This window comes from Cebus imitator, unplaced genomic scaffold, assembly GCF_001604975.1.
Source record: "Cebus imitator isolate Cc_AM_T3 unplaced genomic scaffold, Cebus_imitator-1.0 Scaffold23, whole genome shotgun sequence".
Lineage (NCBI taxonomy): Eukaryota > Metazoa > Chordata > Mammalia > Primates > Cebidae > Cebus > Cebus imitator.
In genome coordinates this window covers 10,446,332-10,465,317 of record NW_016107338.1, presented here as the reverse complement: position 1 = coordinate 10,465,317, position 18,986 = coordinate 10,446,332, and the positions used below count along the sequence as shown (strand labels likewise).

At 36.6% G+C, this 18,986-nt stretch overlaps 1 protein-coding gene across 10 annotated transcripts in view; it reads right to left on the bottom strand.

Annotated features, from left to right (window-relative positions):
* The window catches only part of LOC108299718 (WD repeat containing planar cell polarity effector), a 510,874-nt gene that overhangs the window by 46,282 nt on the left and 445,606 nt on the right, over positions 1 to 18,986 (bottom strand). For all 10 annotated transcript variants that reach the window (XR_005199011.1, XR_005199010.1, XM_017522162.2 and 7 more), the window contains one exon: positions 12,032 to 12,194. Coding sequence is in view for 8 of the 10 variants with exons in the window: in XM_017522162.2 (XP_017377651.1) it covers positions 12,032 to 12,194 (163 nt within the window). In the remaining 2 variants the exon portion in view is untranslated. The remainder of the gene's footprint in view (positions 1 to 12,031; positions 12,195 to 18,986) is intronic.

Here is an 18,986-nt window from a genome sequence, read left to right as displayed (position 1 = left end):
TGCAGTGTTAGGATCTTGGCTCACTGCAACCTCTATCCCCCGGATTCAAGTGATTCTCCTACCTCAGCCTCCCGAGCAGCTGGGATTACAGGTGCCTGACACAACGCTCAGCTAATTTTTTTTATTTGTAGTAGAGACAGGGTTTTGCTATGTTTGCCAGGCTGGTCTCGAACTTCTGACCTCAGGCGTTCACCTTGGCCTCCCAAAGTGCTAAAGTTACAGGTGTGAGCCACCGTGCCTGGCCTATTTATTTTAATCTTCTTTGATTTCTTTAAACAGTGTTTTATAGTTTTTAGCATACAGATGGAGTGTTTGGTTAGACTTATAACAGTATTTTCATTTATTTTGGAGCTACTATAATTTAAAAAGCTTTTTTTGGTTTTCAATTGTACATTACTAGCATGTAGAAATACAACTGATTTTTGTGTGTTGACCATATATCTTATGACTTTGGTAAATGCACTTATTAGACGTAGGGACCATTTTGTATGCAAAAAGGGATGGTTTCATTTCTTCTTTTCCAAGCTGTATTTTTTCTTGTTTTTCTTGCCTTATTACACTGTCTAAGATTTTTAGTGGACATCTTTACCATGTTTCCAATCTTAGGAGGAAAACATTCAGTTTTCCTCTATCAAGCAGGGTGATACCTGTAGTATTTCTTTTTTTCCTTCTTGGTAGAAACTCTCTATAGTTTGAGGAAGTTCCCTTCTACTTCTACTTTACTGAGTTTTTTTTTTTTTTTTAAATCATAAATGGGTATGGAATTTTGTCAGACATTCTTTTCTTCCAGTTGATCTGATGAGTTGATTTTTCTTACTTGTACTGTTAAAATCATGGATTACATTAATTTTTGAATACTGAATAAGCTGTGCATTCCCAAGATAAATCCCACTTAATTCTGGCATATTATTATTTTTATACATTACTAAATTCTTAATCCCTGTTAAGGATTTTTGCTTCTATATTTATGAGAGATACTGGTCTATAGTTTTTTGTACTGATTTTTTTTTTCCTTTTTTAAAAAATTCCATGGGACTGCTTGATATATTTTATTGTACTGTCTTTGGGTAGTAGCCTCAGAAAATAAGCTGGGGTGTGCCGCATCATCTTACATTTTCTGAAAGAGATGTGCACAAATTACAGTATATTTTTGTCTCAATGAATTCACCAGTGAAACCATCGGGACCTGGAGATATCTTTCATAGAGTTTTTAATGTTTGTTTTAAACTACAAGTTTAATTCTTTTAATAGCCATAAGATTCAGGTGATCTCTTTCATTTTCAGTCAGTTTGGTAGTTTGTGGTTTTCGAGGAATTATTCCATTCAAACTATGTTGTTAAACTTACTTACATACAATAGTTCATGACAATATTTATTATCTACTTAATGTCTGTAAGGTTTAAGATGATATACCCTCTTTGATTCCTGATATCAATAACCTATGTCTTCTTTTTGTCTTTGTCTTTGAGTAGTTTTATCAATTTTGTTGATCTTTTCAAATAGGCTTTTGACTTTATTTTTATGCTTTCAACTTCAATGATATATGCTCTTTATTATTTCCTTTCTTCTGCTTCCTTTGAGTTTACTATGCTTTTCTTCCTCTAGTCTCTTTAGATGGAAGCTTAGATTGTTGACTGAGGCATTTCTTTTTTTAATATAAGCATTTAGTGGAATAAAATTATTATTTTAATCTGTGATTTTTTTCAGTTTATAATATTTTCTGATTTCCTTGAGACTGCCTCTTTGACCTAGGGATTATTTAGAAGTGTGTTAATTTCTAAGTGTTTGGAGAATTTTCTATATTTCTTTTAGTTATCTATTTCTAATCTATTCCTGTTATGGTCAGAGGACATACTTTGTATATTCTTTTAGGTTTGTTTTATGACCCAAGATCTGATCTGTCTTGGTGAATGTTCATGTGTATTGCAAAAGGATGTGTGTTTTACTGTTGTTGGGCGGAATGATTTTCTGCCTATTAGTTTTTCTGTTGTTGAGAAAGGACTGATGCAGTCTCCAGCTGCAAATTTGGATTTGTCTGTTCACATTTTGATCTCTATCATTTTTTGCATAATTATGTATTATAACATTCTCTTGTCAGAGGCAAACACATTAGCATTGTTTATACTTTCTTGATAAACTGACTCTTTCATCATTTTTTCCTTCATTCCTGGTGTCTTAAAATTTCCCTCTGGTATCATTTCCCTTATGTCTCAAGAACTTCATTTGGTAATTCTTTAATAACAAATCTACTGGAAACATATTCACTTGGTTATCCTTCACCGAATTTGAAGTTTTCAGCTATTCTCTGTATATATATATATTTTCAGCATTGCATTTTTATCCTCTCCTTCTAGGACTCTGATGTTATGAATGTTAGACCTTTTTGCATTGCCTCACAGGTCCCTGGGTTGATTTTTTTAAAAACAATATGTTTTCTTTGTTCATTGGATATTTTCAATTGATCTGTCTTCAAGTTCATTGACTTTCCTTTGTTATCTCTATTCTGCTATTATCAAACTTATCACCATTTTGGTGGGGAGGGGGGTAGGGGGAGGGCCAGACACAGTGGCTCACACCTATAATCCCAGCACTTTGGCAGGCTGAGGTGGTTGAATCATCAGAGCCCAGGAGTTCAAGACTAGCCTGGGTAACATGGTAAAACCTTGTATCTACAAGAAAAAAAAAAAGGCAAAAATTAGCAGGGCATGGCAGCATACACCTGTAGTCCCAGCTGTTTGGGTGGCTGAGGCAGGAGAATCGCTTGAGTTCAGGATGTCAAGGTTGTAGTGAGCTGTGATTGCGCCACTGCAATCTAGCCTGGGAGACAGAGTGAGACTTTGCCTCAAAAAAAATTTTTTTTGGTTAATATACTTTTGAATTCTTTATTTGTTTCTTCTTTATACCTTCTATTTCTTTTTGATACTGTGACTTTTGTTTGTTTGTTTTTTTAAAGAGATAAGGTCTCACTAGTTGCCTAGGCTATTGTCCACTCCTGGGCTTGAGTGATCTTCCTGCCTCAGTCTCCCAAGTAGCTGGGACTACAGGTGCATGCTACCATGCCTGGCTTGTTTCAGGAATTTTAATGATTATGGAAGCTCCTTAAAGTCTGTCAGATAATTCCAGCATTTGTCATCTCAGTGTTGTTGTCTTTTGATAATCTTTTCTCACGAGTTGAGATTTTGCTGCTGCTTTATGTATCAAGTAATTTTTGGTATCCTGGACATTTTGAATATTTTAAGACTTGATCTTGTTAAAATTCTGTGATGAATGTTGATTTTCGTTTAGTAAGCAATTATTATGTTTAGGTTTCAAGTTACAGTGTTCTACTGTGAGCTATGTTATGTGTTAGTTTACTTTTCAAAGTCTCTGCAGGGCTCTTTGTCATGCTGTTTTGTGATATTTGCAGTGATGTGTGTGTACCATCCAGCAGCTAATATATAACCTGGGTGATGGTATATCTATCAGTTTAGATCTCAAAGTCTTTTTTATGCTGGTTAGAATCAGATCCACACATGCATACCTTGGAGTAAGCCCTGGAGTTTATAAACAGTTCAATGGGGTTATTTTTATAAGCTTTCATGTCTGCAATTTCCTTTGGTGCTTTTTGAATCCAGGAAGCTGCATCTTTTAGTTACCTTATGCTTCTATACACCTCCCTGGTTGCACCTGATTCTAGGCCACAGTAGTGGAGAACTGAAGGAAAAGGCACTGGTAAATGTGCCACATCTTCTTCCTCATTTCTTCTGTACTATTTACTTTTCAGAGTCCCCAAACAGCTGCTCCAATGTATTCTACCTAGGATTTTTAGCTGCATTCAATGGGTAAGACAAGGAGGAATGTGCTTACTCCATCTTACCTGGAACCAGAGCCTGATAATCATGATTTTAAGTGGGTATCTGTTACTTAGATATATTGTAATTTAGTCATTAATTCCCCATGTAGATTTTTAGGTCATTCACTTTTATAATAACAATGTGATTAACATTTTTATGTTTATATTACAAAATGAAATTTAAAGTTATGGCATTTTTAGGCTTCTGTTATATGCTGCTAAAATTAGTTTCTGAAAGATTGATATTGATTTACAAATTTGACCACCACAAAGAATACTGACCACAAATGATTAAAACACATCAAATGATATTTAAAAATCCCATATGAGCCTCCCCTCCCCTACTATCCAAAATAGTGGCCACTACTGGGGGTTGCTGAATTAATTTATTATTCTGAAAACTGACAGATCTAGGGAAGTTATCAACCATTTACTCTACCTTTTGGGGTAACTGAATAGTTGATAAGGAAACTTTTCTGTACAGAAGTACACAAACTTATAAATGCAGAAAGAATTACAAAATTAGAAAATCATCATTTCACAACCCCAAATAAAATAATATAGGCAGTGTTCATCAATGATTTCAAAAACAGGTAAAGGTTGATGGGAATTTTATAGTGGAAAATTCCATTATTCAGCCTTTTTCACTAAAAGACATATACCGCATGTTGTGATGTAATAGGAAACCCACAGCACCATCTACTATGCATTATTTGGGACACAAAGCAACGGTTTCCCCAAATTTGCTTATACAACATAAGTAAGAGAGCAAAATAATAAAAATTTATAAATATGGGGGATGTGCAGATGACAGGTGTTTCACTTGTTCCAGATGTGCAGTGTATCTCTGGGAAGAAGCATACAAAGCTTGATATACCTTGTACCATAGTTAATAGTCATGATCTGTAAGGAATGTATTACATGATGGTATGAAAGTGTGTTAGGCCATACTTAAGGAATTTTCTGGGGCTCTGTCATATCTGCAGAAGGCAGTTCAGCACCCTTGTGGAGCACTGTTTTCAGCTGTGCATAAAACAGCAGAGATGGAATCATCCATTATTTATAATTGTTGCATGTATGTATAAATGGCACCATATTCCTTATGTTGCTTTTCACTTTCCATAATTGCCTCTCTGAAAGTTTTAATTTCTTAACCTTTTTGTCACTCCTTTTTGACACACCAAGGTACATGAACCTAGATTCAAATAATATGGCACAGAGATAATAAATAGACCCAAAGAAATAGTGAAAAACAGTAAAAGCAGAGGAGAGATCCGAGACGGCCCAATAGGAAGAGCTCTGGAGTGCAGTTCCCAGAAACAACGCAGAGAGTGACTGATCACCAAATTTCCCTATGAGTTTTTACTGCACACAGACGAGGATAATACCAGGCCGAAAGCACCACAAGTTTCCAGCATGGCTATTTCAGCTGGCGCAATGGGTCTCCGCAAAAAAACTCACACAAATCTGGGCAGCTGTTTCAACTGGCACCTGGAATGCCTGTGAGACAGAGCCGCCCGTTCAACTGAAAAAAAGGAGGCTGAAACAGGGAGCCAGATGATCTGGCTCAGTGGGTCCCACCCCCACAAAGACTAGCAATCTGAAACACTCTGGATTGAGACTTTTGCAACAAGTGCAGCTGGACCCAGAATGGTCCAGCACGGTGAGGGGAAGGGCATCTGCCATTATCAAGGCAGTTCACTACTACAGAGGCAGGCTGTCATTACTGAGGTAGTCCACCACTACTGAGGCAGTACACCACTAGCGAGGCAGTTTGCCATTACTGAGGAAATCCACCAATACTGAGGCGGTCCGCCATTACCGAGGCAGATCGCCATTACCGAGGCAGTTCTGACTGTACCTCTGTAAACAAAACCTCAAGGAAGTTTACACAGCAACTGAGCAGAGCCCACGACAGCTCAGCAATGCCTCTGCTGGCACACTCTGACTAGACTACCTCCTCACTGGGCAGGGCATCTCTGAAAAAAGGCAGCAGCATGTCAGGAACTTATAAATAAGCCCCACCTTCCCAGGACAATGCACCTAGGAAAAGAGGTGGTTATGAGTTCCACTGCAGCAGATTTAAATGTACCTGCCCAGCAGCTCTGAACCGAGCAATGGAGCTCCCAGAAGAGCACCTGAGCTCCTATAAGTGACAGACTGTCTGCTCAAGCAGATTGCTGACCCCCATACATCCAAAGAGACACCTCATAAAGGAGAGCTCAGGCTGACATCTGGCGGGTATCCTTCTGGGATGAAGATAACAGAAAAAGAAACTAGCAGCAACCCTTACTGTTCTACAGCCCCCATGGGTGAACCCCAGGCACCAGGGTCTGGAGTGAACCTCCAGCAGTACTGCAGCAGAGGGGCCTGACTGTTAGAAGAAAAACTAAAAAACAGAAATAGCTTCAACATCAACAAAAAGGACATCTACTGAAAGACTCCATCAGAAACTCACCAACCAGAAAGACCACAGGTAGATAAATCCACGAAGATGGGAAGAAACCGGCGCAAAAAGTATGAAAACACCAAAAACCAGAATGCCTCTCCTCCTCCAAGGGATCGCAACTCCTCACCAGCAAGGGAACAAAGCTGGATTGAGAATGAGTCTGATGAATTGACAGAAACAGGCTTCAGAAAGTGAGTAATAACAAACTTCTCTGAGCTAAAACAACATGTTCTAACCAAATGCAAAGAAATTAAGAACCTTGAAAAGAGGTATAAAGAAATGCTAACAACAATAAACAGCTTAGAGAGCAATATAAATGAACTGATGGAGCGCAAAAACACAACACGAGAACTTCACGAAGCATAGACAAGTTTCAATAGCCAAATCGACCAAGCAGAAGAAAGGGTATCAAAGACTGAAGATCAACTCAAGGAAATAAAACGAGAAGGCAAGATTAGAGAATAAAGAGTGAAAAGAAATGAACAAAGCCTCCAAGAAATATGGGATTATGTAAAAAGACCTAATCTATGTTTGATAAGTGTACCTGAATGTGACAGAGAGAATGAATCCAAGCTGGAAAACACTCTTTAGGATATTATCCAGGAGAACTTCCCCAACCTGGCAAGGCAGGCCAACATTCAAGTCCAAGAAATACAGAGAACACCACAAAGATATTCCTCAAGAAGAGCAACCCCAAGGCACATAATCATCAGATTCACCAGGATTGAAATGAAGGAAAAAATTCTAAAGACAACCAGAGAGAAAGGTCGGCTTCCCACAAAGGGAAGCTCATCACAGCAGATCTCTTGGTAGAAACCCTACATGCCAGAAGGGAGTGGGGGCCAATATTCAATATCTTTAAAGAAAAGAACTTTTAACCTAGAATTTCATATCCAGCCAAACTAAGCTTCATAAGCAAAGGAGAAATAAAATCCTTTACAAACAAGCAATTGCTCAGACATTTCATCACCACCAGGCTTGCCTTTCAAGAGCTCCTGAAAGAAGCACTAAACATGGAAAGGAACAACCAGTACCGGCCGTTCCAAAAACGTACCAAATGGTAAAAAGCATCAATACAATGAAGAAACTGTGTCAACTAATGGGTAAGACAACCAGCTAGCATCAAAATGGCAGGATTAAATTCACACATAACAATATTAACCTTAAATGTAAATGGGCTAAATGCCCCAATCAAAAGACACAGACTGGCGAACTGGATAAAAAATCTAGACCCATCATTGTGCTGTATTCAGGAAACCCATCTCACATGCAAGGACACATATAGGCTCAAAATAAAGGGATGCAGGAAGTTTTGCAAAGCAAATGGAGAGTAAAAAAAAATAAAAAGCAGGAGTTGCAATTCTCATCTCTGATAAAATAGACTTTAAAGCAACAAAGATCAAAAAAGACAAAGAAGGACATTACATAGTGGTAAAAGGAGCAATGCAACAAGAAGAGCTAATGAACCAAAATATATACGCACCCAATACAGGAGCATCCAGATACATAAAGCAAGTTCTTAATGACCTAAAAGGTACTTAGACTCTAACACAATAATAGTGGGAGACTGTAACACTCCACTGTCAATATTAGATCAACGAGACAGAAAATTAACAAGGATATCCAGGACCTGGATGCAGATCTGGACCAAGCGGACCTAATAGACATCTACATTCAAGTGATTCTCCGGCCTCAGCCACCCGAGTAGGTGGGACTACAGGCACGTGCCACCACTCCTGGCTAATTTTTGTGTTTTTATTAGAGATGGGGTTTCACCATGTTGGCAAGGCTGGTCTGAAACCCCTGACCTTGTGATGCGCCTACCTCAGCCTCCCTAAGTGCTGGGATTATAGGCCTGAGCCACAGTGCCTGGCTGTACATGAGATACTTTGATATACTTATACAATGTGTAATAAGCATATCTGGGTAAATGAGGTATCCATCACCTCAAGGATATATCATTTCCTTGTGTTATAAACATTCTAATTATACTCATTTATTTTTATTAAACTATAAAATAAATTACTGTCCACTGTAATCAAATACTAGATCTCACTCATTCTGTCTAACTGTATTTTTGTACCCATTAACCATCTCCCCCCCAACCATCAATTACCTTTCACAGCCTCTGGTAACCATTATTATACTTTCTATTTCTATGAGTTCAATTGTTTTAATTTTTAGCTCTCCACAAATGAGTGAGAATATGGGAAGTTTGTCATTCTATGCCTGGCTTATTTCACTTAACATAATGTCCTCCAGTTCCATGTAAATAAAGTTTTATTGGACCACAGCCACATCCATTCATTTATGTATTGTCTATGACTGTTTTTGTGCTACAACAGAGTTGAATAGTTGCAGCAGAGAACATATGGTCCATAAGCCTAAAATATTTACTCTGAAACCATTTAGGAAAAAGTTTGCCAGTCCCTGATCTGCCTCATTAATTTCTGCTTTTATCTGCATTTTTACTTTCCTTGTGCTTTATTTTGGTTTAGTTTCCTGTTTTTTGTTTTTGTTTTTTTAAAGCTTTTGAGTTAGAATTAGTTCCTTTATTTTTTTTTTTTCTGGTAAAACTGCTTAGTGGTATCAGTTTTCCTCTGATTATTATTTAAATACATCCCATAGGTTCTGATATGTAGTGTTTTATTATAACCACTTCTTAGAAGTAATTATAAGAAAGTATAATTACACTGATGTTGTATTTCTTCTTTCATCCAAAAGTTGTTTAATAAAAAGTTTAAAATTTATACAAGGAAGGGCATGTAGGTTTTTGCTAAACATTGCTGGTTGTATTGCATTGTGATTGAAGAGTGTTTTTAACATTTAGTGAAATTTAATGATATCTTTTGGCAACTAACACATGTTTTTTGTAAATATTCCATGAATTCTTATGAAGAAAATGTATTATCTGTTATCAAGGAATAGAATTTGATGAATATTCATAATATCTACATTATTATGTTGTTTAGGTATTATTTCTTGTTACTTTTTGCCTACTTGATATATCCTATAGTAAGCATAGTGAGTTAGGCTGAGTGTGGTGGCTCACACCTATAATCCCAGCACTTTGGGAGGCCAAGGCAGGTGGATCACTTGAGCCTAGAAATTCAAGACCAGCCTGGGCAACATGGCAAAACCCCATCTCTAGAAGAAAATACAAAAAATTAGCTGCGTGTGGTTGTCCCATACAAAAATTAGGCTGGGCACCAGTGGCTCATACCTGTAATCCCAGGACTTTGGGAGGCAGAGGCAAGCGGATCACAAGGTTAGGAGATCGAGCCCATCCTGGCCAACATGGTGAAACCCTGTCTCTGCTAAAAATACAAAAAAATTTAGCTAGGTGTGGTGGCACATGCCTGTAATCCCAGCTACTCGGGAGGCTGAGGCAGAAAAATTGCTTGAACCAGGTAGTTGGAGACTGCAGTGAACCAAGATTGCACCACTGCACTCCAGCCTAGGGACACAGTGAAACTCTGTCTCAAAAAAAAAAAAAANAAAAAAAAAAAAAAAATTAGCCCAGCATGGCAGCATGTGCCTGTAGTTGCAGTTGCTCTCGGGAGGCTGAGGTGGGAAAATCACCTGAGCCTGGGAGGTCCAGTCTTCAGTAAGCCATGACTTAACACTGCACTCCAGACTGGGTGACAGAGTGAGACCCTGCCCCAAAAATAAAAAAATAAAGAGGTAAGACTGCTAGGTAGCTGAAGATAATAGCAGTTGCCTATGTTCTATTTCCCAATACTTCTTTTATAAGCAATAGAGAACATTATAAAAGGAAAAATGAAACTGCATGACAATCATGTTCTTAGTATGATTCAAAGACAGAAAATGTCCAAACTTCAAAATAATTGTAAATAAAATGGGAAAAAGACCCACCAAATGCCAGTACATGATCTCTCTAGCTCCTGATACTCTGGTACACTGGAGCATGGACTATAAGGAAGATGCTATAAAGTACCATGCAATTTGAAGAGGCAGTTTTCAAAAAGAATAGCTTCTCAGGGGGAAGGCAGAAAGAGAGGGGCACTTTTGGCATTTGGGTGTGAAGGAAGGAAGAAGCATAAGGAGGAAAATACCAGACAAGAGAAAGCCAAAAAATGAGAGGTCATAAAATCCCATCAATAATTTGTGGACCTGTAATCCCAGCACTTTGGGAGGCCAAGGCGGGTGGATAACCTGAGGTCAGGAGTTTAAGACCAGCCTGGTCAACATGGTGAAACCCCATCTCTGCTAAAAATACAAAAAAAAAAAAAAATTAGCTGGGCATGGTGGTGGGCACCTGTAATCCCAGCAGGAGAATTGCATGAAGCCGGGAGGTGGAGGTTGTAGTGAGCTGAGGTCGAGCCATCGCACTCCAGCCTGGGCAACAAGAGTGAAACTCTGTCTCAAAAAGGAAAAGAATAAAAGATTGTGGAAAGCTTAATTAGCCCCTCTTTGTTTTTCTCATCCCAGGATCTTTCTATTGAATTTTTGGCTGGTTTGCCATTCTGTCACTTGCCCTAATCAAGCGAGCCGAGCTTTGGCTTTCTCTGTTCATTTCCTATCAAGTTTGTCACTTTTACTCACAATTGTTTGCTACTTTTATTTGACAATCCTGCTAGGCAGAGTTTTTCCACCCTCAGCTCCAAATCAAGTCAGTTGTTGGTTTTCAAAGCCAGTCCTACCCTGGTAGAACTAGTTTGAGGATGGGCAGGAGGATGGAAGCAGCTTCAGGCAAGAAAATAAGAGACTTCTACTTTATTACTAGAAGTGCAGCAATTTTGCATGGATAAATGCATCTCAATTTGTTTGCCTTTGATTTCCAGAGCCCAGAAATCGTGACATCCAAATAAACACTTTCTTACTTGGAAATCCTCCCTCTCTTTATTTGCTGTTAACCTGTATAGTTTGAGGAATTTTTCTTGAGGTATTATAGGTGGGTATGTATAATTTATATATTGAATTTTTTAATATGGCCTCTTTACAATTACTGAAAATAGGATCCTCAAAAGCAGGAATATTATCCATAAACCAGGGACCAAATCTGACCCACTGCCTATTTTTATAAATAAAGTTTTATTCTAACACAGATACTCTCATTCATTATATATTGTCTGTGGCCACTTTTTCTTACTGTAACAGCAGGATTGAGTAGTTGCAAAAGAGTTTGTGTGGCCTGCAAAGCCTAAAATTTTTGCTGTCTGGCCCTTTACACAAAAAGCTTTCTGACCCTTGCTTGAGAGAATCATTATCATAATTAATATTATAAATATCACTGTAAATAATGTTACTTTTGTCTAGTTTTTAAATTTCATATTTCTTCATTATCTTCTCAGTAACCCATGTAGCAAACTGGACAAATATTTAAGCTATCATCTATCAGATTTCAAACACCAATGGTAAACTTACATTAAAGAAATATGATTATATAAATTATAATTCAAACTACATATTCTAAAAAATTAATATTTATTAAAGGTAATCTAACAATCCTAGAATTAAACAACAGAATACAAACAGAATTCAATATGTCATAGTAATTTCATTTTGGCCTAGAATAACATTTATAGCAGCAATATTATTTTTATAGTCACTTTTGCCATTCATTATGATTGCTCTGAATAACCAAACTACTGAAAAGTCTGAGCCGTGAGAAAATGCACACTTTCTCCTTGATATTTTGAAATACTCTTGCTTTGCTATTAGTTCAAAATTGAACAGACAATGCTAAATACTTTATGGAGCGATTTCCTGAGTTCAACATTTCTTACCTGTTAGAAGAGCCATTCAGTATTCTTTGTCGTACAGTATGTCTGTGAGATGAACCAGAGGGAGGGAGGTTATCTGGAAATGAGTCTTCCACTTGAGGTGCTAAAGGCAGGCCAACAAAAGCTTCATTTAGCATATCCCCTCTGTCCAAGGGCCCCAGTAGTTCTGTTAAAAACAATTAATATATGAGTTAAATACTAAGTACAATTTCTGCTAACTCCCTCATAAGTAAGATTACAGAACAACTTTAACATATCCCAGTGGAACTTTTCTCTTTATTCTGTCAATTTGAAAATCTTGTTGTCCCAGTCTCCTATGACTTCTGACATTCTTATACTTGCCTCAGCCAGGGGAGTTTGATAATAGAATCATGAATGTTTTCAAGCTCATATTTTTAAAAATTCATTCATACCATGCTTATATATAGTGTTTTTAACCAGCATATTATTAATTAAAAGTTTTTTTGTTTGTTTTTAGCCAATTACTGGAATATTTTATCTTGGACTGTGGCAAGAAATGATTTTACTCTTTCACATATAACAAACAATTTGAAAAGAAAAGAAAAATATTTTTCCCAATATTTGCTTTCAATTAGCATTTTAAATTTTATAGGAAGATATATACTCCTATAACTTAGAGCTATACAGAGGTGTATAGAGAGAGACTGGCAACTTTGACAGGGTATTGTTTAAAAACATTGTTTGAAACATAATGAAGCTATGAAAAATATATTTTTTGTAAGAAATATAAACCTTATTAAAAAACAAACAAACAAAAACCCCTTGGGACTACTGTGTTTGTGTATGTATTTAAAGATTTTTAATTTATGAAAAAACTGTAATTTTTACCATCTTAAACATTTTAAAGCATACCATTCAATAGTGTTAAGTATATTCATATTGTTGTGAGGCAAATCTCCAGAACTTTTTTGTCTTGCAAAAATGAAACTGCAACCATGGTACAATTCTGCATTTGCCCCTCCCCCGCCCAATAACCAACATTTTATTTTCTGTTTATATGAATTTGATAACTTTAAATCTTGTATAAGTGTTATCATACAGTATTTGTGTTTTGTTACTGGCTTATTTCACTTAGCATAATGTCCTCAAGGTTTATCTGTGTTGTAGTATATGACAAGATTTCTTCCTTTTTAAGACTGAATAGTAAGCCATTTTATGTATATACCATGCTTTGTTTTTCCATTCTCTCTCTATTGACATTTGGGTGGCTTCCACCTCCTGGCTATTGTGAATAATGCTGCTATGAACATGGATGTGCTAATATCTCTGAGACCCTGCTATCAGTGCTTTTGAACATATACTCAGAAGGGGGATTGCCATATCATACAGTGGATCTATTTTTAAATTTTTGAGGAAACATTATACTAATTCATTGTGGTTCACCGTTTTACAATCCTACCAACAATGCTCAAAGATTCTAATTTCTCCAAATCCTTGACAAAACTTATTTTTTTTTATTTTTTTTATTTTATTTTTTAAATGAGTTATCCTAATGGATGTGAAGTGCTACCTTATGGTTTTGATTTGCATTTCTCTAATGATAAGTGATACTGAGCTTATCATTTCATATGCTTGTTGGTCATCTGTATGCCTTCCTTGAAGAAATGTGGATTCAAGTCCTTTGTCCTTTTTTCCTTTGAGACAGAGTCTCATTCTGTTGCCCAGGCTGGAGTACAGTAGCACAATCATGGCTCACTACAGCCTTGACCTCTTGGGCTCAGGTGATCCTCCCACCTCAACCCTCTAAGTAGCTGGGACTACAGGTGCATGCCACAATGAATGACTCATTGAGAAAAACATTATTGTATAGAGGGGCTTTCACTAGGTTGCCCAGGCTGGTCTTGAACTCCTGGGCTCAAGCAATCTTCCCATTTCCTGTGGTGGCTCTTGCCCGTAATACTGCTTCCCAAAGTGCTGGGATTACAGGCCTGAGCCATAGCACCCAGCCCCCTTACCCATTTTTAATTAGGTTGTTTTTGTTCTCAAGTTGTAGGAGCTCTGTATGTAGTCTAGATATTATCAGCTATATGATTTGTAAATATTTTCTCTGATTCCATAGCCTGTCTTTTCACTTTATTGGTACTTCAATGTGTCCTTTAATGCAGAAAAATTTTTAAGTTGGATTAAGCCCCATTTGTATTCCCATTTGCCCATTTTGCTTTTGTTGCCTGTCCTTTTGGTGTCATACACAATAAATCATCATATCCAATTTCATGAAGCTTTTATGTTTTCTTCTAGAAGTTTTATATGTTTGTTTCTTATGTTTAGGTCTTTAATTCATTTTGAGTTAATTTTTGTTTATGGTGTAACATAAGGTCCAACTCGTTCTTTTTCATGGGGATATCCAGTTTCCCAGCAACATTTGTTGCAGAGATAGTTCTTTTTCCATTGAGTAGTCTTGACATCTGTCAAAAATTGTTTTACCATACAGTTAAGGGTTTATATCTGGGGTCTCAATTCTGTTCATTCCTGTTGGTCTTTATGTCTGCATTTATGCTAGTACTAAATGTTTAGATTACTGTAGCCTTGTAATATGTTTTGAAATCAGAACGTGTCAGACCTATAACTTTTTCCTTTTTCAATATTGTTCTGGTTATTCAGCATCCCTTGAGATTTCATATGAACTTGTAAATGGATTTTTCTATATTTCCAAAGATGCCTTTGGGATTTTGATAGGGATTGCACCAAATTGGTAGATTACCTTGGGCAATATTAACATTTTAACAACATGAAGTCTTCCAGTCCATGAACATGGGAGGTCTTACAATTTGTTTGTGTCTTTAATGCCTATAAGCAGTGTTTCTAGTTTTAAGTATGTTAGTCTTTTACCTACTTTTTTAGGCTTATTCCAAAATATTTTATTCTTTTTGATGCTATTGTAAATGAAATTGTTTTCTTACCATCCTTTGCAGATTGCTCATTGTTAGTGTATAGAAATGCAATGGATTTTTGCATGTTGACTTGTATCTTGCAACTTTGCTGAATTCAATTATTCTGAAGTTTTAAAATGGGATCTTTAGGGCTTTCTGCATAGGAGATTAAGTCAACTATAAGCAGAGACAATTTTACTTCCTTTCTGATTTTGGTGCCTTTTATTTCACTTTCGTAATTGCTTTGGCTAGGACATTCCAGTACTATGTTAAATAGAAGGGGTGAAAGCAGGCATCTTTGTCTTGTTCTTGATTTTAGAGGAAGGGCTTTAAGTTTTTCACCACTGAGATTGATGTTAGCTATGCTCTTTTCATGTATTGCCTTTATTATGTTGAGGTATTAACGGTTTCCTTACATCCTAGTTTGAGCATTTTTAGCATGAAACGACATCAAATTTTGTCAAACACTTTTTTGTATGTATCAGTTGAGATGATTATGTTCTCATCTTTCATTCTGTTAATGTGATTAGCATGATTTTCTTACGTTGAACCATCCTTTACAGCAATGCATTTTACTCAATTATGGTATATGATCTTTTTACTGTGCCTAAGAATTTGGTTGTCTAGTGTTTTGTTAAGGACTTTTACACCAATATTTATCAAGAATGTTGGTCTGTAGTTTTCTTTGACTTCATCTGGCTTTGTTATTAGGGTAATGCTGGCCTTATATAATGAATTTGGGATTTTCCCTTCTTTTAATTTTTTTGGAAGAGTTTGAGGAGAATGGGTGTTAATTATTCTTTAAATATTAGCTGGAATATTCTAAAGAAGGCATGAAGTCTTGGGTTTTTCTTTGTGTGGGATATTGGTTACTGATTCAATCTCTTTAATAGTTTTAAATCTGTCCAGATTATCTAATTCTTCATTATCCAATCTTGGTTGGTTGTGTGTTTAAAATATTTTGTCCATTTATATAATTTTTCCAGTTTGTTGGCATACAACTGTTTGTAGTATTCTCTTACAATCCTCTTTATTGTATGTGGTATTGGCTGTAATATCCCCTCTTTCACTTCTAATTTTTGTTATGTGAGTCTTCTCTCTTTTTAATTACTATACCTAATAATTGGTCGGTTTTTTAGATATTTTGGAAAAAACCACCTCAAGTTTTGCTGATTTTTTTTTTCAATTGCTTTTGTTTTCTTTATTTCACTGATCTCTGCTCTAAACTGTATTATCTTCTTTCTTCTGTTAACCTTGGGTTTAGTTTTTTCTTTTTTTAATTTCTTAAGGTGCGAAGTTAGGTTGTTAATTTTTGATCATCCTTTTTTTTTTAATGTAAACACATAGCCATAAACTTCTCTGTTAGTACTGTGTTCACTGCTTGGAGGTGGGACATTGTATTAGGCTGTTCTTGCGTCACTATAAAGAAATACCAGACAACCGGAGCAACATGGTAAAACCCCATTTCCACAAAAAGTACAAAAATTACCTAGGCGTGGTAGCTCATGCCTGTAGTAACAGTTACATAGGAATTTGAAGCTGGAGAATCACTTGACTAGGGAAACAGAGACTGCAGTGAGCTGAGACTGCACCACTGCACTGGAGGCTGGGTGACGAGAGAGAGAGAAAGAGGAGAGAGAGAGAGAAAAAGAGAGAGAGAGAGAGAGAGATATCAGAGACTCGGTAATTTATAAAGAAAAGAGGTTTAATTGGCTTACGGTTCTATAGGCTGTACATGCATGGTGCTGGCATCTGCTCAGCTCCTGGGGAGGACTCAGGGAGCTTTTGCTCATGGCAGAAGGTAAAATGGAAGGTGATTGGATCATGGGGCAGATTTCTCATGAATGGTTTAGCACCATTCCCTTGGTGCTGTCTTTGGAATAGTGAGTTCTCATGCGAACTGGCTGTTTAAAAATGTGTGGCACCTCCTCCCTCTCATTCTCCTTCTCTAGCCTTCCTTTGCTCTTCTCATTTCACCTTCTGCCATGAGCAAAAGCTCCCTGAGGTCTCCTCAGAAGCTGAGAATATGCCAGCACTGTGCTTGTAGAGCCTGCAGAATTGTGAACGAAGAAAACTTATTTTCGTTATAAATTACCCAGTCTTGAGTATTATTTTATAGCAAAGAATGGCCTAACACAAGAACATTGTTTTCATTTTCATTTGTCTCAAGAGGTTTTCTAATTTCCCTTGTGATTTCTTCTCTGACCTGTTGTTTAAGAGTGCATTGCTTAATTTTCAGGTATTTGTGAGTTTTCCAGTTTTCCTTCTGTTGTTGATGTCTAGTGTCATTTCACTTTAATCAGATAAGATATTTTCTATGATTGCAGTCTTTTAAAATTTGTTACGACTTGTTTTGTGGTCTTCACGTGGTCTATTTTGGAGAATGTTCCATGTGCACTTGAAAAGAATGTGTTTCTTGCAGTTGATGGGTGAGTGTTCTGTATACATTCTGTTCTTTACAAAGACCTGGAGGTCATTATCTTAAGTGAAGTAACTCACAAAACAGAAAGTCAAATACTGTATTTTCTCATTTATAAGTAGGAGCTAAATACTGTGAACACATGGAAATAGAGTATGAATAACAGACACTGCAGTCTCAGAACAGTGGAAGGCTGGTAAGTGTGTTGTTAAAGACCTCTGTTACTTTTTTTTTTTTTTTTTTTTTTTTTTGCATTTAAGGGGTATAGTCCTTGTAAGTACTTGTAAATGCAGTTTTGTTATATGGATATACTGTGTGGTGCTAAAGTCTGGACATTTAGTGTAGCCACCATCTGAATAGTGTACATAATATCCATTAATTTATTTGTCATCCTTTACCCACCTCCTCCTCCATTGAATCTCCAGTGTCTATTATTCCATACTCTGTGTCCACGTGTACATATTATTTAGCTCTCACTTCTAAGTGATAACATGTGTTGTCTGACTTTCTGTTTCTAAGTTGTTTCAGTTAAGATTATAGCCTCCAGTTCCATCCATGTTGCTGCAAAAGATGATTTTATTCTTTTCTATGGCTGAGTAGTCTTTCATTGCACATATATACCACATTTTCTTTATCCCAGTTCTTCACCGATGTACACATAGGTGATTCCATATCTTTGCTATTGTGAATAGTGCAGTGATAAACACATGAGTGCAGGTATCCTTTTGATCTAATTATTTCTTTTCCTTTGGGTAGATACCCAGTAGTAGGATTGCTGGCTCCAATGGCAGTTTTATTTTCAATTCTATGAGAAATCTCCATATGTTTTTTTATACAGGTTGTACTAATTTACATTCCCACTAACAGTGCATAAGTATTCCATTTTCTCTGCATTCTTCCAACATCTGTTATTTTTTAAAAGTTTTAGTAATAGTTATTCTGACTTGTAAAATATGTCATTATTTTTAATTTGCATTTCTCTGATGGTTAGTGATGTTAAGCATTTTTTCATAAGCAGGTTAGCCATTTGTGTTTTCTTTTGAAAAAATATCAATGTTCTTTGTCCATTCAATAGTGTAGGAAGTGGGTAAAGGATAAAAAAAATTTATGTTCTTTGTTTTTGATGTTCTTGTTTGAGTTCCTCGTATATTAGTCCCTTGCTGTAAGCAGTTTAAAGGTTTTCGCCCATTCTGCAGGTTGTCTGTTCCCTTATTTCCTTTTGCTGTGTAGAAGTGCTTTAGTTTAATTAAGTCCCATTTGTCTATTTGTGTTTTTACTGCATTTGCTTTTGAGGTATTAGTCATAAATTGTTCGTTTAGGCCAATGTCCAGAGGAGTTTTCCTTAGGTTTTCCTCTAGTATTGTTATAGTTATATTTAAGCCTTTAAATGATCTTGAGTTGGTTTGTAGATGGTGAGAGAAGTCCAGTTTCATTCTTCTGCACAGGTAATCTAATTTTCCCAGCACCACTTAGTGTAAAGGATGTCCTTTCCGGAGGAAGTCAAATTGTCTCTATTTGCAGACGACATGATTGTATATCTAGAAGACCCCATCGTCTCAGCCGCAAACCTCCTGAAACTGATAAGCAAGTTCAGCAAAGTCTCAGGATACAAAATCAATGTGCAAAAATCACATGCATTCCTATACAC